We start from the raw sequence: 26,593 nt of genomic DNA, 5'->3' as shown, positions 1-26,593 counted from the left end.
GACTGATCCCTAGCCTCAGTCTTGTCTAATCTCTTATGCAATAAATTTACATTAGCATTCAAGACATTCCACATATCCATCCAGTCCGGTGTCGGCGTTGCCAAAGGCGACCTGATAATAATGCACTCCCCCTCCTCCTTAGGCGAGCCTTCATCGTCAAACATGTCGACACACGCGTACCGACACTCCACACACACAGGGAAACTCTATTCTGAAGACAGGTTCCCCTTTAGGCCCTTTGGAGAGACAGAGAGAGAGTATGCCAGCACACACCCCAGAGCTATATGACCCCGGAGAAAAACACAGAATGTTTACCCAGTAGCGCTGCTGTAATGTATAATCGCCAATTATGTGCCCCCCCTCTACTTTAAAACCCTCTTTCACAGTGTGTCAAGCAGGGGAGAGTCCGGGGAGCTTCCTCTCAGCGTTGCTGTGGCATACCCTCCTCCAACTGTACCTTTTTAATAGGTACAGTACCTTTTTTTCATGGTCTGTACCGATTTTTGGCTCTTCAAACTTCCATTGAAAGTATAGGAAAAGGGGCGTGGCCACGCCCCCTTTACCCACGGCCACGCCCCTTTTTCGGGTTTGTACCGATTTTTCAGTGTAAAACGTTGGAGGGTATGCTGTGGAGAGAAAATAGCGCTGGTGAGTGCTGAGGGAGAAGCCCCGCCCCCTCGGTGGCGGGCTTCTGTCCCGCTCAAACGTAATAAAATATGGCGGGGGCTGTTTTATATACATGTACAGTGCCCACCTGTACATGTATATAGTCAATTGTCATAGGAGAGGTATTCTATTGCTGCCCAGGGTGCCCCCCCTGCGACCTGCACCCTTACAGTGACCGGAGTGTGTGAGGTGTATGGGAGCAATGACGCACAGCTGCAGTGCTGTGCGTTACCTCAGTGAAGCACCCGAGGGCTTCTGCCGCCTCAGTAGTCTTCTTTCTTCGTTTCTTCCGGCTCTGTGAGGAGAACGGCGGCGCGGCTCTGCGATGAACGCCCAGGACTAACCTGTGTTCCACTCCCTCTGGAGCTAATGGTGTCCAGTAGCCGAGAAGCAGAGCCTATCATTTAAGTAGGTCTGCTCCTCTCTCCTCAGTCCCTCGATGCAGGGAGTCTGTTGCCAGCAGAGCTCCCTGAAAATAAGAAAAAAACCTAACAAAATGCTTTCTTAGCAGGAAACTCAGGAGAGCTCCCTGCAGTGCATCCATCTTCCTCTGGGCACAGTCTAAAACTGAGGTCTGGAGGAGGGGCATAGAGGGAGGAGCCAGTGCACACCCAGAGTCTAAAGTCTTTCTTAAAGTGCCCATGTCTTTTGCGGAGCCCGTCTATTCCCCATGGTCCTTACGGAGTCCCAGCATCCTCTAGGACGTTAGAGAAATATATATATATATATATATATACACACAGGTTGAGTATCCCATATCCAAATATTCCGAAATACCGAATATTCCGAAATACTGACTTTTTGACTGAGAGTGAGATAGTGAAAACTTTGTTTTTTGATGGCTCAATGTACACAAACTTTGTTTAATACACAAAGTTATTAAAGTTATTGTATTAAATGACCTTCAGGCTGTGTGTACAAGGTGTATATGAAACATAAATGAATTGTGTGAATGTACACACACTTTGATTAATGCACAAAGTTACAAAAAATATTGTCTAAAATGACCTTCAGGCTGTGTGTATAAGGTGTATATGAAACATAAATGCATTCTGTGCTTAAATTTAGGTCCCATCACCATGATATCTCATTATGGTATGCAATTATTCCAAAATACGGAAAAATCCCATATCCAAAATACCTCTGGTCCCATGCATTTTGGATAAGGGATACTCAACCTGTATATAGCAAGATACAAACGTGGCACTCAGTTGCCGTGAGTGCCACGTTTGTATCTTGCTATTTTACTTCGGTTTCACGGAGGCACCGGCATTATATGGACTGAGCTTTAGGAGTGCCGGACCGTACCCTCCCTTTCTATATATATATATATATATACATATATATACACACACAAATAAATATATATATATATATATATATATATATATACACACACACAACACTGCTCAAAAAAATAAAGGGAACACTAAAATAACCCATCCTAGATCTGAATGAACAAAATATTCTTATTAAATACTTTGTTCTTTACATAGTTGAATGTGCTGACAACAAAATCACACAAAAATTATCAATGTAAATCAAATTTATTAACCCATGGAGGTCTGGATTTGGAGTTACCCTCAAAACTAAAGTGGAAAAACACACTACAGGCTGATCCAACTTTGATGCAATGTCCTTGAATGTCACCCTGACATAACAGTGCTGCACCCCTTGAAGTCTTCTTAGCTTTTTTCAGGGCTGCCCAGTGCAGCCCGCCCGTTAGGTGACCTGCTGCCTGCAGGCACCACTCGAAACGGAGCTCTCAGTGCCTGAAGGCGGGGTTATAGAGGAGGGCCCAATGCATCCTGGGACAGTCAAAGCTTTGCCTGATGGTGCCTCTGGACCAAGATCCTGCTGTACACCCCGTTGTTTCCTTGTGGAAACCAATGTACCCCGCTGCAAAAAACTTTTTTCATGTTGTCATTATGGGGTGTTGTGTGTAGAATTTTGAGGGAAAAAATTGATTTATTCCATTTTGGAATAAGGCTGTAACATAACAAAATGTGGAAAAAGTGAAGCGCTGTGAACACTTTCCGGATGCATGGTATACTTGCACCAAGATCAATTCTAAAGTGGTTGTAAAAAAAAGAAGAGAAAAGAAAAGTATATAGTGAAGTAGAAACTATTTAAATCCCGTTTCCTCCCATAATCCAAAAATATACTGGTAGGTTCATTGGCTCCTGACACAACCTAGTGTGCATACATGTGGTAGGGAATTTACAGTATACTGTAAACTCAGCTGCAGCAGGTCCTGATGTGCATAGCCATATAATCTCTTTAAAGCGCTGTGTAATATTTATGGTCTATATAAATAACTGTCAATAAATACTCATTATTATAGCCTAATTCAGGTCCCTACTTTCTGGACTATTTATTGTGTGTGTCAATAGAATCAAAAAACACGTAAGCCACAAAGATGATTTGTACCTGCAGTGTTTTTCCAAGCCCCATACAATGAGCCAAAATACACCCGGAGCCTTTATCTTTCTTTGTTTTCTTCACAGACTCACAGCAGCAATCCCACATAAACTGGACACCTGAAAAAGTATGATAAGAGAATAAACATTGCTTATAGAGGCGTGTCTAGAAACTACTAAAACCTCACCTTGACGACAACCCAAAAAAATTAAAAAAATTATGCAAAGATTTTTTACCAAATACCTTGCTTAGTATTATTTTACGTAAGGATACACTTCACGGGTTGAGAAAGACTAGTTAGTTGCAAGTTATAAACAGTAAAGCGATTTTGTGACAGCTGAACATTTGCTCACACAAAAGGTTACATTAAACCAAATTAAAAATAACCGACAATGTGACATGATTTATAGCTACAGCATTGTGACAATATTGGAAATTAAATATTGCTCCGGCAAGGTCCACAGGTTATACACAGAATAACATTGGGATATGATGGCACAACAGCGGATTGGCACCAAACGATCACAAGCTTTCAGTCCTCCCAGGATGCAACGGGCTCGTCCAAATATCCCTGCCCACTGGCTCAGACAAATAATTTCTCTCTGGCTGGGTCCACAGGATTATCCACAGGATAACATTGGGATATTGTCGAGCGACAGCTAAAATGGCACCAACACAGTCTACAGCTTTCTGGCCTTCCAGGATGCATTGGGGCCTCCAATATATAGTCCCGCCCACTGACTCAGTCAGATCAGTGTTTTGCTTGGCGCAGCAGGAAGCCGCATGGTCATAGGGCTGCTGTGAGAGCAGCCTCAAGCTTTTATTATTTTATTTTTATAGACTTACTAAATAGTTTTTTTGAGCTACTTATCTCAACAGCGTCTTAAACGCATTCTAGAAAGAGTCGCTCCAACAACTCCCCACCGGGTCGCAACAACGCTTACCTTCGGGCATCAGTGCTGTCTCAACGGGCGTCTGTGTCGGATGTTCTAGCAGGTCCAGCAGACGTAACCAGGCTGTGGCCGGAGCATGGGGAGACGGTGAGTCTATGGACTTCCTCTTACTAGAGGGGTCAGGACACAGCTACACCGAGTTTGGTGGAGACTACAAACAGTGTGTTGATGCGCCGAACATCTAGAGTGCGACAGCGCTACGCTCCGGGGATCATAGGCGCCAGGACTAGGCAGAGGCCGCGATCCTGGGAGTTGAAGTCAACAGGGGGATTTAGACGCCGTCCTGGCCGTCCCTCCTCCGAGTTCATGGCCAGTTCCCGCGTGTTTCTCGTTTCATGAACTAAATGACCTCACTTCCGGCTCAGATGCTACCACGAGGGTACTCGGTCGCAGCTTAGACGCTGCGGTTGTGTACACTGGAGATAAACCCGCCGGCCTTAGCGTCTGCATACACGTGGAAGTCGCTCAGCGTCCGTGTCCGTTATCAGTTATCAAGAGCGGCAGTGTACACCAGTAGCGTCTGAATCCACTCAGCATATTACGAGTGTATGTGCTTGGATATGGAAGTGTGGTGAGTCTCCCTGTATCCCGCTCTCCGGAGGCAGGGTATACAGTACTAAAAATTCTCTCTACTTCTTAGTATGCATTATTAATTTTTAGTACCTATTGCATATGAGACCTGTATATTACTGTGTTTTCTGCATGTTATGTTGAAAAAAGAACCAGTTTAAAACAGAAGTACAATTTTCCTACTTATGTATAAGTTGTTATGGAGGTTGTATTCTCATATGGCAATGTCTAATGCTTTAACATGTGACTGACTGCTAGTATGTGTGCTGACTTTTCTGTGTAATGTCAGTCCTATTCTGACCCTCAAATCAGGTGCACTGTGGTCAGATTGATCTCACCTCTATATACTGACATATAGGGTGATTTTCAGTCACAAATTGTGTAGTCAATAACAGATTAATACCATGTCTGTGAGCGGCAAAAGTGATGAGGAGAAATTATCAAGCACTCCTACAGCCCTAACATGCTTATCTTGTAAGTCAGGGGTAATTGATATGAATCAATTGGTCACTTATGAGGGTTTGTGTGCAAACTGTTTCGCTTTTCAGCGAAGTAAAAAACAGGAGTTGGTTCAGCCACCAACAGAGCCACCATGGAATATGTTCGCAAAGACTATCTTCAATAGCGGACAGGTTAACTCCGGTAGCACCACCTCAAGGGTTAGGTTACACTATGAACTAATACATGCAGCTCCCTTCCTATGGTTTGGTTCCAGTAGCCTCTACAAGCAACCAAGGGACAGGTAAGACTAAGACAGATACGTCTGTGTGGCAGACTACACAAGATGATACATCAGATGATGATACAATAGATTCAACTTCGTATGATGATCAGTCGCAACGCTTTAGTTCAGAAGATGTAGCTGAACTTATTAATGCTGTGAAGGCTGTTCTCTTGTTGGAAGAGCCAGCCAAGACAGTGTTAAAAGCAAAATCACCTGTATTTAAACGAACAAAATCAATGAAAGCTGAATTCCCAGCGTCAGATGAGCTGACGGAAATGATGGATGAGTCTTGGGGAGCGCCCAGTAAAAATTATAAGATTCCTAAAAGATGGGATTCTTATTATCCATTTCCTGCTGTGGATTATTCGAAAAGAGAAGTTCCTCCAAAAGTAGATGCACATGTTCTGCGACTCGTGCATAAATCTTTCTTTACCACTGTCATCTACCTCATTGAATGATGTCACAGACAGAAACGTAGAGAGCCTTTTGAAAAATATTTTCTCTCTAGTAGGAGCAGTGGTAAGACCTGCTATGGCTTCGGCCTGGGTAGCAAAGGCAATGGGCGAATGGATAGAGTAACTAGAGAATGACATCCCTTCTCCTACTAAGGATCGTTTTTGCCGTTTAAGACAATCTGCCCAGTATTTGGAAGAAGCAGCAATTGATGTAGGTACAGTTGCTTCTAAAGCTTCAGCCTTGACAGTAATCGCTCGCAGAGCAGTTTGGCTACGTACCTGGAAGGCAGATGCGGAGTCCAAGAAAGAATTGGAAGCATTGCCTTTTGTCGGTAATATATTATTTGGAAAACCTTTATCGGATATCCTAGAATCAGAGGCTGAATCGAAATAGGTCAGATTTCCGGCTGCTTATAACCCTAAGTCCAAGGGTTTAAAATTTTGCTCATTTCGTTGGCAAAGCAAACCGAAAGCTAAAGAGGAGCCTAAGCAACCCCAGTTCAAAACCAGGGGTAGGAAGCAGTGGGCTAGCAAAAAGCCAGCTTCCAAGCCTGAACAGAAACCATCAGCCTAAACAGACGGGCCTCCGCCTGGAGGATTCCAAGGTTGGGGGCAGACTCCTCCTTTTTGCACACATATGGCAGCAGTCAACAACAGATGCTTGGGTGCAGAAGGTAGTATCTCAGGGGTATGGGTTCCCATTCAGGAGGCAGCCTCCTCAGAGATTTTATTGCACCAGCCCGTCTCGTATAGAGTCGAAGGCCAATGCCCTGCAAGAAGCAGTCCAAAAATTACTGCAGCCAGGTGTGATTGTCTCAGTACCTCCATCACAAAGGGGACAGGGTTTATACTCCAATCTATTTCTAATCCAGAAACCAAATGGGTCATACCGACCAATCCTCAATCTGAAAATGTTGAACAAATACATATGGATCCCGAAGTTCCACATGGAGACGCTACGCTCCATAATGTTGGCTATGGAACCGGGAAATTACATGGTATCTCTGGATGTACGGGATGCTTACCTACATGTGCCTATAGCACTGTCACATCAGTGTTACCTCAGGTTTGCCATCCTCCAGGAACATATCCAGTTCCAAGCTCTGCCTTTCGGGCTAGCTACAGCACCCAGGGTGTTTACCAAGATCATGGTGGTTATGGCAGCTTGTCTCCCCAAACAGGGGATAAGAATATTCCCATACCTCGACGACCTGTTAATCTTAGCACAGTCGCAAGATTTACTGTTGAGCCATCTTCAACAGACGATAATTTGTTTACAGAGACACGGGTGGCTCATAAATTGGGAAAAGTCGTCCCTGAATCCGTCACAGCGGATGGTTCATTTGGGGGCCATATTGGATTCAGACCTACAGAAAGTTCTCTTACCAGAGAAAAAGAAAGTCAAGGTGCAGGTCTTGGCTCAGGAAGCGTTGCAAGCCCAGACAATGTCAGTCCATGCAGTAATGCGACTGTTGGGTCTGATGTTATCAACCTTCGACATGGTGGAATATGCGCAATTCCACTCCAGACCGTTGCAGCACCTTATTCTGACCGAATGGAACGGAAATCAGACGATAAAGAAGCAGATAAAGATTCCAGTAAACGTAAAAAGGTCTCTAGCGTGGTGGCTACAGACAGACCATTTAAACAAGGGGAGACCCTTTTGGATAAAAGAGTGGCAAGTCCTGACAACAGATGCCAGCCTGCAAGGCTGGGAGGGCGGTACTCGGAAGCCTATGTTCCAGGGAAAATGGACCGCAAGGGAAAGTCGCCTGTCGATAAATCTGTTGGAGATAAGGGCAGTTTACTTGGCTTTAGTTCAGGCAAAGGACAATCTACAAGGAAGACCAGTCCAGATCCGCTCAGACAATGCGACGGCAGTAGCATACCTCAATCATCAAGGAGGAACTCACAGCGAGAGACTGATGGAGGTAGTACCTCCCATTCTAAAATGGGCAGAACTCCATCTACCAGTGTTGTCAGCAGTATTTGTCCCGGGTGTACTAAATTGGGAAGCGGATTTTCTCAGTCAGCACACCATTCAGGAAACCGAATGGGCACTACACCCAGAAGTGTTTCAGACACTGGTGAACAGATGGGGTCTACCAGAGATAGACCTTATGGCGTCTCATCTAAACAAAGTTCAGAGGTACAGATCGAGAACGAGGGACCCAGGAGCGGTTCTTGTAGACGCACTGTCAGTAGAATGGAGGTTTCAGCTGGCATATCTGTTCCCTCCAATATCTCTGTTACCCAGAGTAGTGAGAAAGATAAAACAGGCAAAAGGAGCAATCATTCTAATAGCTCCAGCTTGGCCAAGAAGGCATTGGTACACAGATCTGTTGAGAATGTCCGTGGAAGCACCGGTACTGCTCCCTCAACGTCCAGATCTGCTAATACAGGGTCCTTGTTGTCAGAGTCATCTGGATCGCCTATCTTTGACGGCGTGGCTGTTGAAACCTCTATCCTAGAGGCTAAAGGATTTTTGAAACAAGTAATCCAAACTATGCTTAGAGCAAGAAAGCCTTCTTCGGCCCGTATGTATCATAGAATATGGCAAGCCTATATTCACTGGTGTACTGGAAAAAATTTCAATCTGAGATCTTTTAAAGTAGCAAGGACTTTGGATTTCCTTCAGGCAGGTTTGGATAAAGGGTTGAAAGTTGCTTCCTTGAGGGTTCAAGTTTCAGCGTTAACTGTATGGTTTCAGCAGAAGATTGCTGATTTACAGGATGTACATACGTTTTTTTTCAAGGAGTAGTACATATTCAACCTCCATTTGTTCCTCCTGCAGCTCCCTGGGATTTGAATTTAGTTCTTAAATTTCTCCAGGGTCCTCTGTATGAACCACTTGGGAGAACAGATCTTAAGTGGTTAACGGTTAAAGTTCTTTTTTTACAGGCAATGGCGTCAGCCAGAAGAGTGTCAGATTTAGGAGCATTATCATGTAAGTCTCCTTTCCTAAGTTTTTTTTTCCAGACAGAGCAGTTCTCAGAACGAGATCTAGCTATCTTCCAAAGGTGGTATCAAAGTTTCACCTGAATGAAGAGATTGTAGTCCCAGCTTTTCAGGTATCGGGACTTTCTGCGGGAGAAGCGTCGCTGGACGTGGTCCGGGCTTTAAGAATCTACATAGATCGTACTAGTGCCATCAGGAAAACAGATTCTCTCTTCATCCTCTACGGATTCCATAGAAGGGGATGGCCTGCTAGTAAACAGACGCTGGCGAGATGGCTCCGAATGGTAATATCAGAAGCTTATTCTCATGCAGATCTCCCTACTCCGGCTAATGTCTCTGCACGCTCTACACGTAAGGTAGGTCCTTCTTGGGCAGCACAACAGGTTGCTTCAGCAGAACAGATATGTAGGGCAGCCACATGGTCTTCCATAAACACATTCATTAAACATTATGCCTTGGATACTTTAGCCTCTCATGACGCAGACTTCGGGCGAAAGGTCCTCCTGTGCAATCAGGAGCGTCCCCACCACTAAAATGGCTTTGGGAATCCCAATGTTATCCTGTGGACCCAGCCAGAGAAATATACGTTATGGTAAGAACTTACCGTTGATAACGTGATTTCTCTTATGTCCACAGGTATCCACAGGGATCCCACCCTGACACATCTGATTTGAGGATCTAGACAATCACTAAAACCTCTTCCTTCTTGCATGGAAGGGTGTGCATGTGTGTTCTTATCGCCTAAACAGGTCTCTGCCTGATGTTCCTGCCTAAAATCGCTGTGGAAAGAACTGATCTGACTGAGTCAGTGGGCGGGACTATATAGTGGAGGCCCCAATGCATCCTGGGAGGCCAGAAAGCTTGTGACCGTGTTGGTGCCATTTTCGCTGTCGCTCGACAATATCCCAATGTTGTCCTGTGGATACCTGTGGACAGAAGTGAAATCACGTTATCAACGGTAAGTTCTTACCATAACGTATATTTTTGTTTGGTGCGGCAGGAGCCGGACCATGGTCACAGGGCTACTGTGTTTGGCAGCCCTAAGCTTTCCTATTTTATTTTTATAGTCTTACTATGTTTTCTGAGTGATCTTTCCTAACAGCGTCTTATACGCATATTGGAAAGTGTCGCTCCAACAACTCTCCACCGGGTCGCAACAACGCTTACCCACGGTACAAGTGCTGTCTCGACAGGCGTCTGTCCGATATACTAGCAGTTCCAGCAGACGTTACCAGGCTGTGGCCGGAGCACGGGGAGAAGGTAAGGCATCGGTTCCACTTAGAAGGGGAATAACGGACACAGCCGCACTGTATTGGGAGGAGACTACCAAACAGCAGCTGGCACGCTGCCACCACAGGTGCTCCAGCGCTAGGCTTTAGGGATCATAAGCACCAGGATTAGTATGAGGCTGCGATCCCTAGGGTTGATGTCAGCGTGGGGAGTCAGACGGTCTCCTGGTCGCCCCTCCCCCCAGTTCATGACCAGTTTCCGCCGGTTCTACCGCCATGAACAGATTGCCTCACTTCCGTCTCAGATGCTACCACGAGTGGGTCTCGGTCGCAGCATAGGCCGCTGCGTCTGTGTACACTAAGCGCTACCGCAAGGAGAGTATGACCGGTGCGTCTGCTTGCACAGTGCGTCTGTGTTCACTAAGAGTTCCCGGAGCGGCAGTGTACACTAGTAGCGTCTGGATTCACTCAGCGTTCGCTAACGTATTGATCGATCCTGGAAGTGGGGTGATTCTCCCTGTATCCCACTCTACTGAGTACGGGTTATACAGCACTAAATTTCTATCTCCTTTTTGTCAGTATGAATAGTTAACTTTAGTGCCTATTGCATATGAGTCTGTGTACATTACTGTGGTTTTCTTCACAATGCATCTGAATACATTAAAGATCTGTATAGAACAGAATTCAGTAAGATGTACTCCTACATACTTTGAAAGGTGTTTGTTGTTGATAATATGCTCATATGACTAATATATAACATGTGACTGACTGCTAGTGTGATTGCTGACTTAATATAAATGATTGTCGGTTGATCTTCTGATCCTCAATGCAGGTGCATGGGAGGGTCACATTGATATCACTTTAGAAAATAAGGTGCTTACAGTCACAAATTGTGTAGTACACGGTGAAAGTGCTAATTATTCATCATGTCTAAGAGTGGCAAAGGTGACGAGGGTACATTTACTGTACCAACAACACTCATATCTTGTTGTTTTGCAAAAACTGCATTATCCTCTATGATCTGATACAGGATGGTTTATGTGTAAAATGGTTGCTGTTTAGCATAATACATCCCTGATCTACATCAGTTAAGACAGACCCATTAGGGCGATGTTTGCACAGACCTTGTCCAGTTTACCTGAAAAGTTAATTCTTACAGCATCAATACCAGGAATAGGGTGCACTATTAACCCATACATGCAGCTCACTACCTACAGTATATCCCCAACAGCTTCTCCAATAAAACAAGCTGATGAACCGAATGTAAATAAATCATCGACTTCACAGGCTACACATGATATTCATCAGACGATGAAAAGCTCTATATACTCTACTTCAGCACACGAAGAACAGGTAAAAGGTATCAGCTAAATGAGTAAGCTGAATAAATGAGAGCAGAAAAGGCTAGTCTGTCAACAGAGGCAGCAGAGCCTGGGTTAAAAATAAGGCACCTGTGTTTTAACGTCCCCCCCAAAAAAAGCGGCCTCCTCACGAGGACAGAATTTAAGAAAAAGGTTTGGGTTACACCTAATAAAATAGAATTTCCGGTAAATGGGATTCTAATATCTTTTTCCAGCTGGGGACTGTTTAAAATAGTGAAGTGCTTCCCAAAATAGATACACGTCATTGATAGTGCAAAAATCTATATGGCCTCTGCCATCAAAAGAGGAATGGTTTTCAAAAAAACCATATTCTTTTTGTCTGGGGCAGTCATAAGGCCAGCCATGACTTCATCTTGAAATCTATGGCCACACCATACTGGATAGGCCCAATCTCACTAGATCTTGGAAGCTAAGCAGTGTTCGGCCTGGTAAGTTCTTGGAGGGGAGACCACCTTGAAATACCAGGTGCTGTAGGTACATTGGGCTGAGGTACTGGAAGAGAGGTTTCAGCGTCCGCAAGGGAGCACCAACCTGGGTCAAAAAAAAAAAAAAAAAGGATCCTTCGCCCCATTCTCAAAAAGTCTAAATAGATAGATTTGGGTACCATGGTTCACATGGAGACATGGCACTCCATAGTTGGTGAGGAGCCAGTAAAATACATATTCCTGGAGAAGTCAGGAATATTACCTTCAGGCTTCTATAGCACTGTCCATCAGTGTTAAATCAAGGTTACTATCCTTCAGCAACATTTCAGTTTTAGGCCTTACCCTTTGGGTTAGCCACAGCCCCAGAGTATTTACCAAAATGATTATGGCAGTTTATCTCCGCTGGCAGGGGATAGGAAAATTGCCATACCTTGACCACCTTTTTATCCTGGCACAAATACAGGAAAGGTTTCTGTGCCATCTACAACACACAATAACTTGTCTGCAAGAGGCACAGGTGGTTCATAAATTGGCAAAATCATCTCTGGTTCCGAAACAACGGATGACTCACAGTGGGGCTTAACTGAATTCAAGTCTGCAGAAAATAGTTACCTCGGAACAAAATATCCAAGGTGCAGTTAAGGACTCAGGAGTTGTTACACAGTCAAACAATATTAATTCACGCAGCAATGCGAAGGATGGGTTTGATGGTGAATAGACATGGTGGAGTGGCTCAATTCCACTCAAGACCTCTCCAGCATCCGTTTCCATCTACAGCCGCATCACACTGCACATGCCAAATCTCATTGATGTTGGAAGTTTAGCAGTGTAGTGCCTGGTTAAATTCTCTGATGAGAGACCACCTGTGAATACCAGGGGGTGTAGGTGGGCCAGATGGACAATAACCATCTACAGCCATACCTCACTGAATATGCCCAATCTCATCTGATCTTGCAAACTAAGCAGTGTGGGGCCTGGTAGGTACTTGGATGGGAGACTACCTGGGAACACCAGGTGCTGTCCGTATAACACAAACAAGTATGTGGTACTGGCAGAAAAGTTAAAGTCAGTAGCCTGGGGGCTACAGACATTCTATCTAGACCAGAGGACACCCTTTTGGATATCAGGTTGGGAGATCCTGACAACAAACGTCAGTCTTCAGGGCTGTGGGGGCCATTGTCCGGAAGATTATGATTCCAGGAACTATGGGCCACAGAAGAAAGTTGCCTGCTAATAAACCTGTTAGCACTTCGGGCCATATACTGGGTACTGATTCAGGCACTGGACATACCTAAAGTAAAACCGGTCCAGATCCGCAAGGACAAGGAAATGGCAGTAGTGTACCTCAACTTTCAGAGAGGAACACGCAGCTAAACAGCAAGGAAGGAGGTAAGTCACATACTAAGTGTGCAGAACTCCATCTTCCAGCCTTGTCCACAGTGTTTGTTTCGGGAGTCCTAAACTGAAGAGCAGATTTCCCAGTCGACACGCCATTCACGTAAGCGAATGGGCTTTGCACCCTAAAGTCGTTTCAGACACAGGTAGACAAGTGTGGTTGGCCAGAGATAGATCTCACGGCAACAAAGAGCTCATAATCGGGTCAGGAACAAAGGATCAGGGAGTGACCTTTGTGGACGTCTTTTTAATGGGAATTTAATTTCACTTATGTGTTCTCTCAAATCATCCTGCTACCCAGGATAGTGAGGAAAATACAACAAGGAGGCCGGGATTCTAATAGCTCCGGCTTGGCCCAGAAGGCGTTGTACACAGATCCGCAGAAAATGTCGAATGTAATTTCTCTTTCCTCTACGCCCAGATCTACTAATGCAGGACCCTTGTTATCACAGATATCTGAATCAACTGTCTTGACGGCGTGGCTCTTGAAGTCTATATCCCGAGGTCCAGAGTATTTTCTCACAGATGCTCAGTGTAAGGTTAACTTCCTTGGCTCGTATTTATCACCAAATATAGCAAGCCTATATTCATTGGTGCAATGGAAGAGGTATGGACCCGGAATCTTTCAGAGTTTCCAGGGTTCTAGCATTCCTTCAGGCAGGAATGGATAAAAGGTTTAAGGGTGGCTTCCTTGAGAAGGCAAGTGTCAGCATTGACTGTATGGTTCCGAAAGAAAAATTGCCAAATTGCAGGATGTGCGTGCTTTTTTCCAGGGAATGCTGCGTATTCAACCTCCCTTTGTTCCTACTACAGTGAATGGGGATTTAAGTCTAGTCCTCAAAGCCCTTCAAGTTGCTCTGTTTGAACCACTAAATAAAGTGGATTTTAAATGGTTGACCGCTAAAGTTCTTTTCCTGCTGACTATGGCATCAGCTAGAAGAGTGCCAGATTTAGGAGCACTGTCATGTTGATCTCCTTGTCTGATGTTTATCCAGATAAAATAGTACTCAGAACTAGGTCTGGGTATCTTCCTAAAGGTGGGATCTAGATTCAACCTTAATGAAGAAATTGTAGTCCCGATTTTTCAGGAATCGGGATTTTCTGCGGGAGAGGCATCGCTGGACGTAGTCCGGCCATTAAGGATCTACATGGATCATACCAGTGCCATCAGAAAGACAGATTCTCTCTTCATCCTCTACGGATTTCACAAGAGGGGATGGCCTGCTACTAAACAGACGCTAGCAAGATGGCTTCGAATGACGATCTCAGAAGCATATTTTCGAGCTTATCTCCCTGTTCCGGCTAATGTCTCTGGTCACTCTACACGTAAGGTAGGTCCTTCATGGGCAGCACAACATTGTGCTTCAGCAGAACAGATATGTGAGGCAGCCACATGGTCTATCAATAACACATTCAATAGACATTATGCCTTGGATACTTTTGCCTCTCATGATGCTGAATTCGGGCGTAAGGATCTCCTATCTAATCAGGAGCGTCCCCACCACTCAAAATTGCTTTGGGAAGTCCCAATGTTATCCTGTGGATAACCTGTTGACCCTGCCGGAGAAATATACGTTATGGTAAGAACTTACCGTTGATAACGGTATTTCTCTTATGTCCACAGGTTTCCACAGGGATCCCACCCTGACGCACCTGATTTGAGAATCTTTATATTTACTAAACTCTTCCCCTTTGCATGGAAGGGTATGCATGTGTGTTCTTCTCGCCTGAATAATGCTCCTGCCTAAATGCTTTGGAATACAACTGATTTGCCTGAGTCAGTGGGTGGGGATATATGGACGAGCCCATTGCATCCTGGGAGGACTGAAAGCTTGTGATCGTTTGGTGCCAATCCGCTGTTGCTCCATCATATCCCAATCTTATCCTGTGGACATAGGAGAAATACTGTTATCAGCGGTAAGTTCTTACCATAACGTATATATTTGCTCCCTGCTTTGAACATAGTTTAAAATGAAGCAACAGATTTCCATATTCACTGGGTATAGGAAAATGAAGTATCCTGGTCTTTTTGAATCTAAAGTCAAAGCGGGACTTTTAAATCTTTACATTTTAAAACCTTTTCTCTGAATCCATTGGAGGACAACAAATCTTAAATTCTCTTATACATATTCTGAAACTGCCACCCCTCCATAATCCCTAGTCCAAGGTTTCCCAAACTCGGCCCTCAGGGCACACTAACAGTCCAGGTTTTAAGGCTATCAATGCTTGAGCACAGGTCGTTAAATCAAGCCGACAGATACAAATAAAGTAATCTGGGCTTAAACATGCATAGCCTTAAAACCTGTACCATTAAGGTGCGTTGAGGACAAAAAGTTTAGAAAACGCTGTTTTAGCCTGTTGTGAAGCCAGTTATCTAGCCAATACCAAAAAGAGAGAATAAATAGGTACCAAGCAAAAAATAGGAAAACAAGTTTTGCAGACAATCATCCTGAATCCTAATCAATAATTCTAAAGTGTTGGGAGAGGGCACTCTGCGTCTTCCAATGGATTCAGATGGGGGGGGGGGAATTCACATACGCAGAAAAAAATACATTTTGGAAGAAGTCTGAAACATGTATTTTTGGATGCATAAACATTGAATCTGTACAATTGTAGCACCGAAGACCAAAGGGTTGCTAGACGCAGCTGACAAGATCCTGCAATGGGCCACCCTGGAGATCCAAATCCATATAGTAAAATGTTCCCTCAAATTTTCAAGAACCAATTTCTTGGGCTACAACGTAAAACTGTTGAATCATTGAAAAACAGTAATTCACCTAGCAATGCTTAGACGCCAAACCATGAATATGAGCATCAGAGGATAAAAACGTTGTGTAGTCTGTAAAATTTGAGAATTCTATTAACGTAGGTCTTGGGAAACCTGAAGTTGGAATATTTTCATCTAAGTTGGACTCGGAGGCAACCTCAGCCTTCAAGGCAGCCTTCAAGATGAATTATATCTGGAGACATTCAAGACAGTCACCAGCTCCAATAGTGAGATATCAAAAATAGGATTTTGGTATCTTACGGTTAAATGTTTTTTGTGGCTCCATCTGAGTGGACACTATGATCCCTCCTTTTATGTTTTTGTGCATGTGAGAAGGATGTGATTTTGACCTTATTTTTCTTAAACCTTTCCATCTCCCTTTTTAAGTTCAAACTGAGGAAGTGGTAAAAGCTTATATACTACAAAAAGGTTATCCCTTCCTACACCCCATGATCTAGAAGTGTCCCATAGATGAACAGAGAAAGATTTAAACATAACGCTAGGTACACACTATACAATTATCTGGCAGATAATCTGCCAGATATAGCTGGTTGGAATGAAAATTTGGTAATGGATGAGAGCAAATGACAATCGACCATTTGCTCCAAAACACTGGAAAATGGACAAAAATTGTCGGTCATCCAAGTTGGTTAAATTTGAGTTTAATTTGTATGAGCTACAGGTGTTTGTTTTCCGGTGTTTGGGAGCAAAAGGTCGATTGTAATTTTCTCTCATCCATTACCAAGTTTTCATTCGAACCAGCCAGATCTGGCAGATTATCTGCCAGATAATTGTATAGTGTGTACCTAGCTTTAGAACCAAAAGTCTGTTTTTGTCCCTCCTCCACCTGGTGGGCGCTTCCAGACAATGGGGAAGTACAAGAGCTGCCCCTAGGGGATGGTATGCTCAGCCTACTTGCAGGTAAAGTCGTGAAATTTGAAAAATATGGAAGTAATATGAGCCAAGGAGCATGTAGCTCCTCTACATAACTGCTCTGTGGAAGCTCAATGCAGCAAGAACCACTATTTTCCAAAAGACTGTGTGAAATGATCTTAGATGAACTAGGTGGTTCAGTTCCCTCATACGCCTGCTCAAGGAAGCAAGGGTATCAGTGGAAAAATGTAAGCTACCTGAAACCTCCAATGGATCCATGACTATAACAAACAGTCCATCTTGCTGTTGAACCGAGAAGCCATTAGATCCATTTTTGGCCCACCCCACCTCTTCACCAGACTATTGAAAATTTCTGAATGCAGAGACCATTTCCCTGGAAAAATTGACTGGTAATTCAGGAAGTGCATACATCTCTGTAATATGAACTTCTGCCCAGGATAGGATATGAAAAGATACTTTCATTGCCAGGGAACTTTTTTGTTCCCCCTTGATAATTTATGTATTCTACTGCTAGAGAGTTGTCACTGTATTCTTAAAGGTTTTGCATAAAAGAAGAGTTATGGTAGACTTTCCTTTGTTAACTCTCTTTGTGCTTAGTACATAGAGTCCACAGGGAAACATTGGGGTGTAGTGGTAGATGAGGCATCCGGGCAATAAACAGTTAAATGTCCCAGGATGCATAGCTTCACTCCTCTATAATCCTGCCTCCAGGCACTGGCAGCTCAGTTTTGTTAACCAGTCCAATGAAGCAAGCAGCAAGAAAGATGTTAGGCACATAAGAACACATTCTCATAGACAGTAGAAGAAACCAGAGGCCAATGCCATACAAACCCAGATAGGCCAGGTGCGCCAGAGTGGGCACCCTGTGGACCCTATGTACATCGCAGTAGTTAACAAAGGTAAGTCTACCATAACTCTTCTTTTCTACAGCAGCAGGGTACATAGGGTTTCCACAGAGAAACATCGGGGACGTCCCAAAGCAGTATGTCAAGGGACACGCCTGAGCGGACAAGATAATCCGGCATACAAAAGGAAGCATCCTGGGAAGTGAAAGTATAAAACCTAAGAAACCTATGGCCCTCATTCCGAGTTGTTCGCTCGCAAGGCGATTTTAGCAGAATTACACACGCTAAGCCGCCGCCTACTGGGAGTGAATCTTAGCTTCTTAAAGTTGCGAACGATGTATTCGCAATATTGCGATTACAAACTACTTAGCAGTTTCAGAGTAGCTTCAGACTTACTCGGCATCTGCGATCAGTTCAGTGCTTGTCGTTCCTGGTTTGACGTCATAAACACACCCAGCGTTCGCCCAGACACTCCTCCGTTTCTCCAGCCACTCCCGCGTTTTTTCCGGAAACGGTAGCGTTTTTATTCACACGCCCATAAAACGCCGTGTTTCCGCCCAGTAACACCCATTTCCTGTCAATCACACTACGATCGCCGGAGCGAAGAAAAAGCCGTGAGTAAAAAAACTATCTTCATAGCAAAATTACTTGGCGCAGTCGCAGTGCGAACATTGCGCATGCGTACTAAGCAGAAAAACGCTGCGATGCGAAGAAAATTACCGAGTGAACGACTCGGAATGAGGGCCTATGTACTGAAGACCACGTAGCCACCTTGCACAATTGTTCGGCGGACACCCCATGGCGTGCCGCCCAAGAAGGTCCCACAGACTGGGTAGAATGGGAAGAAATCGAAGCAGTAACTGAAAGATTAGTTCGGGTGTAAGCTTTTGCAATCACCATTCTTAACCATCTGCTTATTATCAGGCCAGCAGCGCTTGTAAATTCCAAAAAGGCAGTACGGTCTACTTAGACATGTAGAGCCCTAACCACATCCAAAGTACAATCTTTAGCCGACAAGTCCAAAGAGATGAAGGATGGGACACAATCTCTTGGTTAAGGTGAAAAGAAGAAGCTACCTTAGGGAGGTAACCTGGTCTAGTTTGGAAAACTGCTCGGTCACAGTGGAAAATCAAAAAGGGGGGACGACAGCAGAATGCACCTAAATCCGAGACCCTCCTTGCAGAAGCAATAGCCAGCAAGAAAAGAGCTTTGGCCTTGAGCCATTTGAGGTCCACAGATTCAAGAGGTTCGAAAGGAGCCTCCAATACAACAGACAGATCCCATGGAGCCACCGGAGGGATATAGGGAGGCTGAATGCGAATAACTCCCTGAAGGAACGTGTGTAAATCACGAATGCAGGCAATCTTGCACTGGAACTAGACAGACAATGCAGAAATGTGGACCATGAAAGAGGCAAGACGAAGGCCCAAGTCTAAACCCCTTTGAAGAAAATCCAGAATTCTGGAGGATCTGAACTTAGCGACATCATAGTGCTTAGCAGCACACCATGTAAAGTAAGCATGCCATACTCTAATATATACGGGCAGAGGCCGGTATGCGGGCCTTCAGCACAGTCTGGACAACCGCCTCAGAAAAACCTTTTGACCTCAGAAGTGAAGCATCAAGAGAGACGCCGTAAAAGACAGCCGGGCCAGGTCTGGGTAAAGGCACGGATCCTGACATAGAAGGTCCCGTCGCTGAAGAAGTAGAAGGGGTTGCTCTGCCGAGAGTCCCTGGAGATATGAGAACCAGTTACATCTGGGCCACGCTGGAGCGATAAGAATGAGTTTCCCTCGTTTGAACTTCCAAAAAACACAGGGTAGAAGTGACACTGGGGAGAAGATGTAAGGCAGGTGAAAGGTCCACGGGACAGTCAGTGCATCCCTGGTTCGAGATCCGAAGACTTGAATCTTGTGATTGTGTCGGGAGGCCATGAGATCCACGTCCGGTAGACCCCATCTGTCTACAACGAGTTGAAAGACCTCGGGATGAAGAGCCCGCTCTTCAGCGTGAACATCTTGACGACTGAGGAAGTCTGCTTGCCAGTTGAGCACACCCAGGATGAAAACTGCCAATATGGCCGGAAGAGAACGTTCCGCGAAACGCAGGATTTTGGACACTTCCTTTATTTCCATGCGGCTTTGAGTGCAGTCCTGATGGTTGATATAGGCCACCGTGGTGGCATCGTCCGACTGAACTTGAAGTGGTCTGTTCTGCAGGATAGGACAAGCCAGAGTCAGTGCATTGAAAAAATGCTCTCAACTCCAGAATATTGATCGAAAGCAGAAATTCAACCCTGGACCAACGTCCCTTAAACGGGTGTTGCTCCGTCACTGCTCTCCAGTTACGAAGACTGGCATCCGTTGTCAGCAGTACCCAGTTGGGGATCCAGAAGGGAGGGCCCATGCTCAATCGCTGGTTCCGTAGCCACCAGGTCAGCGATAGGCGAACATCCAGAGTCAAGGAAATCATTTGAGATCTGATCAAATGAGGCTTGCCGTTCCACTTGGAAAGTATCAAGCGTTGTAGAAACGACCATGTCAAAAGACAACATAATCAGACCGAGAATTTGCATCGACCATGTCGAAAGACAACACAATCAGACTGAGAATTTGCATCGCCGAGTGTATAAATACTCTAGGATGGTGAAGTAAGTGACGTATTCTGTACTGCATTTTCAGAACTTTGTCTGGTGAATGATAGTCTTTGGCTGTGGGTGTCCAAACGCGCCTCCAGGTGTAATATGCTCTAAAATGGAACAAAGGAGGACTTAATCCAATTTATCAGCCAAACGTGGGACTGTAGGAAGGTTACAGTCAGTTGGAGATGACTGAGAAAGACTTTTTCATGAGTTTGCCATAATTAGCAAGTCATCCTGGTATGGAAGATATTATGGCCCATCACTCTTACGACGGAGATTGGCCATAATATTGGTAAAGACGTAAGGAGCCGTGTCAAAGCCTGAAATTGGTAGTTTAGGTTGCCAATAGCAAAACGAAGGAACTGCTGATGTGAAGTGACAATAGGAATATGAAGTTCCATGGCCAGAACTATTGAACGCAAAGTTTCAGAGGGAAACTTGGATACTTTCAAACTTGTTCAAAGATTTGAGGCTGAGATTAGGCCCGTGTGACCCGTTGGGTTTTGAAACCAAAAAACGAGATTTATGGTAAGAACTTATCGTTGTTAAATCTTTCTGCGAGGTACACTGGGCTCCACAAGGATTAACATCGGGTGTAGAGTAGGATCTTGATCCGAGGCACCAACAGGCTCAAAGCTTTGACTGTTCCCAAGATGCACAGAGCTGCCTACTCTATAACCACACCTCCGTGTCTATAACCACACCTCCGTGCAGAGGAGCTCAGTTTTGTTAACAATTCCAATGCAGTAGCAGGTACCAGAGACGACAATCATGAGTAGCCACATACACCACACACTCACAACAGGGGAGGGTGTCAGCGGCTAAAGCCATGCCAACCCAAAGAAGCTAAGTGCGTCAGGGTGGGCGCCTTGTGGAGCCCAGTGTACCTCGCAGAAAGATTTAACAGTAAGTTCTTACCATAAATCTTGTTTTCTGCTGCAGGGTACACTGGGTTCCCTAAGGATTAATATCGGGGATGTCCTAAAACAGTTCCTTATGGGAGGGGACGCACTGTAGCGGGCACAAGAACCCGGCGTCCAAAGGAAGCATCCTGGTAAGGCTGAAGTATCGAAGGCATAGAACCTTATGAACGTGTTCACTGAGGACCATGTAGCCGCCTTGCACAATTGTTCAAGGGTCGCACCACGGCGGGCCACCCAAGAAGGTCCACAGACCGAGTAGAATGGGCTTTAACGGTAGCAGGAGCTGGAAGACCAGTCTGTACATAAGCATGTGCAATCACCATTCTAATCCATCTGGCCAAGGTCTACTTGTTAGCAGGCCAGCCACGTTTGTGAAAACCAAACAGTACAAAAAGAGAATCAGATTTCGGAACGGAGGAGGTTCTCTTCACATAGATACGGAGAGCCCGTACCACATCCAAATACCTCTCTTTAGATGACGCCTCAGGAGAATTAAAGGCTGGAACCACAATCTCCTGATTAAGGTGGAAGGTAGACACCCACCTTGGGCAAATAACCCGGGCGAGTTCTAAGAAACGCCCGGTCACGGTGAAAAATCAGGTAGGGGGACTTACAGGATAAGGCACCCAAATCCGAGACTTCTAACTGAAGTGATAGCCAGCAAAAACAACACCTTAAGGGAAAGCCACTTAAGGTCTGCAGACGCAAGAGGTTCAAACGGAGATTATTAAAAGGCCGCCAGAACCAACAACACATCCCAAGGGGCCACAGATGGTACATACGGAGGCTGAATCCGCAACACGCCCTGAGTGAATGTATGATCATCAGGTAGGGGATCAATCTTTCTCTGAAACCAAACCGACAAAGCAGAAATGTGTACCTTGAGGGAGGCCAGACGAAGGCCTAAGTCTTGTAGGAAGGCCAACAGTTTGGCCGTACTAAACTTGAAAATGTCATGATTATGAGACTCACACCAAGTAAGCATTCCAGACCCTATGGTAAATCCGAGCAACATAGTTTGAATGACCGCCTCAGAAAAACCCTTGGCCCTCAAGACGGACGCTTCATGAGCCACGCAGACAAAGCCAACCGGGCCAAGTACTGGTAAACACAAGGGCCCTGAACGAGGGGGTCTGGTCGTTGTCGAAGTAGAAGGGGACGATCCAACGAGAGGCCCAGTAGATCGGAGAACCAGTGCCGCCGGGGCCACGCTGGAGCAATCAGAAGTAAGTTTTCTCCTTCTTGCTTGAACTTCCGTATTACTCTGCGCAGGAGTGACACCGGAGGGAACACATACGGCAGCGGAAAGTTCCATGGAATTGCCAGAGCAACCACGAACGCTGCTGGAGGATCCCTTGTCCTTGCTCCAAAGACAGGAACCTTGTGTCGAGACGCCATCAGGTCCCACATCTGGGAGACCCCACTTGTCCACTAGGAGTTGAAATACTTCTGTATGGAGGCTCCACTCTCCGGCGTGTACGTCCTGACGACTGAGGAAGTACGCTTCCCAGTTTAGGACTTCTGGAATGAACACTGCCGATATGGCTGGCAAATGGCGTTCTGCCCACTGAAGAATTCTTGAATTTCCCTCATTGCCATGCGGCAGTCGCCTCGATTTATGTACGCCACCGTGGTGGCGTTGTCAGACTGTACTTAGACAGGTCTGTTCTGTATTAAATGCTGGGCCAAGTTCAGAGCATTGAACACTGCCCGCAGTTCCAGAATGTTTATCGGGAGGAGACACCACTTCTTGGTCCACCGACCCTGAAAGGAGTGTTGCTCCAACACCGCGCCCCAACCTCTTAGACTGGCATCCGTCGTCAGAAGGACACAGTTGGAGATCCAGAAGGGACGACCCCCTGCTCAATCGTTGGTCCTGAAGCCACCAGCTCAGTGACAGAAGGACCTCCGGAGACAAGGAGATTATGTGAGACCTGATCCGATGAGGCAGGCCGACCCACTTGACAAGAATCAATTTCTATAGAGGGCGGGAATGGAATTGAGCATACTCCACCATGTCGAAAGCCGACACCATGAGACCTAGCACTTGCATCGCCGAATGTATCGACACTTGCAGACGAGATAGGAAGCATCGAATCCTGTCCTGAAGACAAGAACAACCACTGGTTGGGAGTGTCTAACAACGCCCCCAGGTGCACCATGCTCTGAGCAGGGACCAGGGAAGATTTCTTCCAGTTGATGTGCCACCCGTGGGCTTGCAGAAACTGAAGCGTCAGATCCAGATGGCGTAGGAGAATTTGAGGAATTTGCCAGGATCAACAAGTCATCCAGATACGGCAGACTCCTTGACGGCAGAGTACAGCCGTCATTACCGCCATGACCTTGGTGAAGACTCGCGAAGCCGTGGTCAAACCAAAAGGTAATGCCCGAAATTGGCAATGGAGGTTGCCAACCGCAAACCTCAGGTACTGCTGATGTGACATTGCAATGGGAATATGCAGGTAAGCATCCTGTATGTCCAGGTAGACCATATAATCCCCAGGTTCCAAGGACAGAATAATAGAGCGAAGAGTTTCCATACAAAACTTGGAGACCCTCACAAATTTGTTCAAGGACTTGAGGTTGAGAATGGGCCAAGAGACCCCATTCGGTTTCGGGACTAGGAACATCTGTGAATAGTACCCCTTGCCTCTCTGAGCCAGAGGCACCTGTACTATCACTCCTATGTCCAGGAGGGACTGTACCAACGAATGAAGAGTTTTTGCCTTCACCTGATCTGAAAGGATGTCTGTCAGGCAAAATCGATGAGGGGGATGAGTCTTGAAAGATATGGCGGTACCTTGAGTGACTACTTCCCGTACCCAGGCATCGGAAGTGGTCATCAACCATTCCTGGGTAAACCCTAGAAGTTGGCCCCCCATCCTGGGAACCCCCAGGGGGCACCCCGCCCCGTCATACAGCAGGCTTGTCAGTTTTGGAAGCAGGCTGACGGGCAGCACAGGCCCTTTTAGGTTTGGGCTTATAGGGTTTGGAAGTGCGAGCCTGTTTCGGGTACGCCTGACCTGAAGGATGAAAGGAGCGAAAGGAAGTACTCAGCATTCGGTACCGAAGAAGCAGTACTAGGTAGACAAGCTGTTAGAGCAGAGGCTAAGTCAGCAACTATCTTATTGAGGTCTTCTCAGAAAAGAATGTCTCCCTTAAAAGGCAGTACCTCCAGGGCTTTCTAAGAGTCCAGATCTACAGACTAGGACCGCCACCAGAGAATCCGGCAAGCCAAAATGGACGAGGTAGATGCCTTGGCCGCCAGAATACCGGCATCAGAAGCCGCCTCCTTAATGTAATGAGAAGCTGTGACAATATACGATAGACATTGTCTAGCATGTTCAGAAACGTTGGAAGGCAACCCAGCTTCCAACTCCTGAGCCCACGCTTCAATAGCCTCTGCAGCCCAGGTCGCTGCAATGGTGGGCCAATGCGCAGCACCTGCTAGGGTGTAAATCACCTTTAAAAAAAACCCTACACACGCTTATCCGTTGGTTCTTTCAGAGACGTGACGGTAGTAACTGGCAGAGCAGAGGATACCACCAGCCGCGCCACTTGCGAATCCACTGGCGGGTGTGTCTCTCAATTTTTACTTAGATCCGCCGCGAGGGGGTAGCGAGCCAGCATTTTCTTGTGATGCGTGAATTTCTTTCCTGGATTTTCCCAGGATTACTGACGTATGTCAACTAAATGGTCAGAGTGAGGTAAAACTTGTTTAACCACTTTTTGACGTATAAATCTGTCCCGTTTCTTAGGGGCAGTATCAGGCTCTTGGTCATCAGTAATTTGAAGAATTATACTGATAGCCTCCAACAAGTCAGGAACATCCACCTGTGAAAGAGATTCCCCATCAAAAATATTATAAACCTACCTGTAAATCTTTTTCTCGTAGTCCGTAGATGATGCTGGGGACTCCGTAAGGACCATGGGGATAGACGGGCTCCGCAAAAGACATGGGCACTTTAAGAAAGAACTTTAGGTATGGGTGTGCACTGGCTCCTCCCTCTATGCCCCTCCTCCAGACCTCAGAGAAACTGTGCCCAGAGGAGACGGACAGTACGAGGAAAGGATTTTTGTTAATCCAAGGGCAAGATTCATACCAGCCCACACCAATCACACCGTATAACTTGTGATATACTAACCAGTTAACAGTATGAAACAACATAGCATCAGTCCGAGACCGATGAAACTATAACATAACCCTTTAGTAAGCAAAACTATATACAAGTCTTGCAGAAGTAGTCCACACTTGGGACAGGCGACCACCATCCTCTACGGACTACGAGAAAAAGATTTACCGGTAGGTTTAGAATCTTATTTTCTCTTACGTCCTAGAGAATGCTGGGGACTCCGTAAGGACCATGAGGATTATACCAAAGCTCCCAAACGGGCGGGAGAGTGCGGATGACTCTGCAGCACCGATTGAGCAAACAGGAGGTCCTCCTCAGCCAGGGTATCAAACTTATAGAATTTTGCAAAGGTGTTTGAACCAGACCAAGTAGCAGCTCAGCACAGCTGTAGTGATGAGACCCCTCGGGCAGCCGCCCAAGAAGAGCCCACCTTCTTAGTGGAATGGGCCTTGACCGATTTTGGTAACGGCAATCCAGCCGTAGAATGAGCCTGCTGAATCGTGTTACAGATCCAGCGAGCAATAGTCTGCTTTGAAGCAGGAGCGCCGACCTTGTTGGCTGCATACAGGACAAACAGTGCTTCTGTTTTTCTGACTCTAGCCGTTCTGGCCACGTAAATTTTTAAAGCCCTGACCACATCAAGGGACTCTGAATCCTCCAAGTCTCGCGTAGCCACAGGCACCACAATAGGTTGGTTCATATGAAAAGATGACACCACCTTAGGCAAAAATTGAGGACGGGTCCGCAATTCCACTCTAACCATATGGAAAACCAGATAGGGGCTTTTATGAGACAAAGCTGCCAATTCCGACACTCGCCTAGCCGAAGCCAAGGCTAACAACATGACCACCTTCCAAGTGAGATATTTTAACTCCACCGTTTTAAGTGGTTCAAACCAGTGCGACTTAAGGAAACTCAACACCACATTAAGGTCCCAAGGCACCACCGGAGGTACAAAAGGAGGCTGAATATGCAGCACTCCCTTCACAAAAGTCTGTACTTCTGGGAGAGAAGCTAATTCTTTCTGAAAGAAAATGGATAAGGCCAAAATCTGAACCTTAAAGGAGCCTAATTTTAGGCCCAAATTCACTCCAGTTTTTAGCAAGTGAAGGAAATGGCCCAGATGGAATTCTACCGTAGGAGCATTCCTGGTCTCACACCAAGAAACACACTTTCGCCATATACGGTCATAATGTTTAGCTGTCACGTCCT

The 26,593-nt window shown here is 45.7% G+C and overlaps 1 protein-coding gene and 2 pseudogenes across 2 annotated transcripts in view; 2 read left to right on the top strand and 1 right to left on the bottom strand.

Annotated features, from left to right (window-relative positions):
- ATRX (ATRX chromatin remodeler) overlaps positions 1-26,593 on the bottom strand; it is a 561,376-nt gene that overhangs the window by 226,495 nt on the left and 308,288 nt on the right. For both annotated transcript variants that reach the window (XM_063937173.1, XM_063937174.1), the window contains one exon: positions 3,097-3,206. In XM_063937173.1, coding sequence (XP_063793243.1) covers positions 3,097-3,206 — 110 coding nt within the window. The remainder of the gene's footprint in view (positions 1-3,096; positions 3,207-26,593) is intronic.
- Positions 11,717-11,835, top strand: LOC134950109 (5S ribosomal RNA; annotated as a pseudogene).
- Positions 12,691-12,809, top strand: LOC134950218 (5S ribosomal RNA; annotated as a pseudogene).

The sequence above is a fragment of the Pseudophryne corroboree genome, chromosome 8 (genome assembly GCF_028390025.1).
Source record: "Pseudophryne corroboree isolate aPseCor3 chromosome 8, aPseCor3.hap2, whole genome shotgun sequence".
In the NCBI taxonomy this organism is placed as follows: domain Eukaryota; kingdom Metazoa; phylum Chordata; class Amphibia; order Anura; family Myobatrachidae; genus Pseudophryne; species Pseudophryne corroboree.
This window is presented reverse-complemented; position numbering and strand designations above follow the sequence as displayed.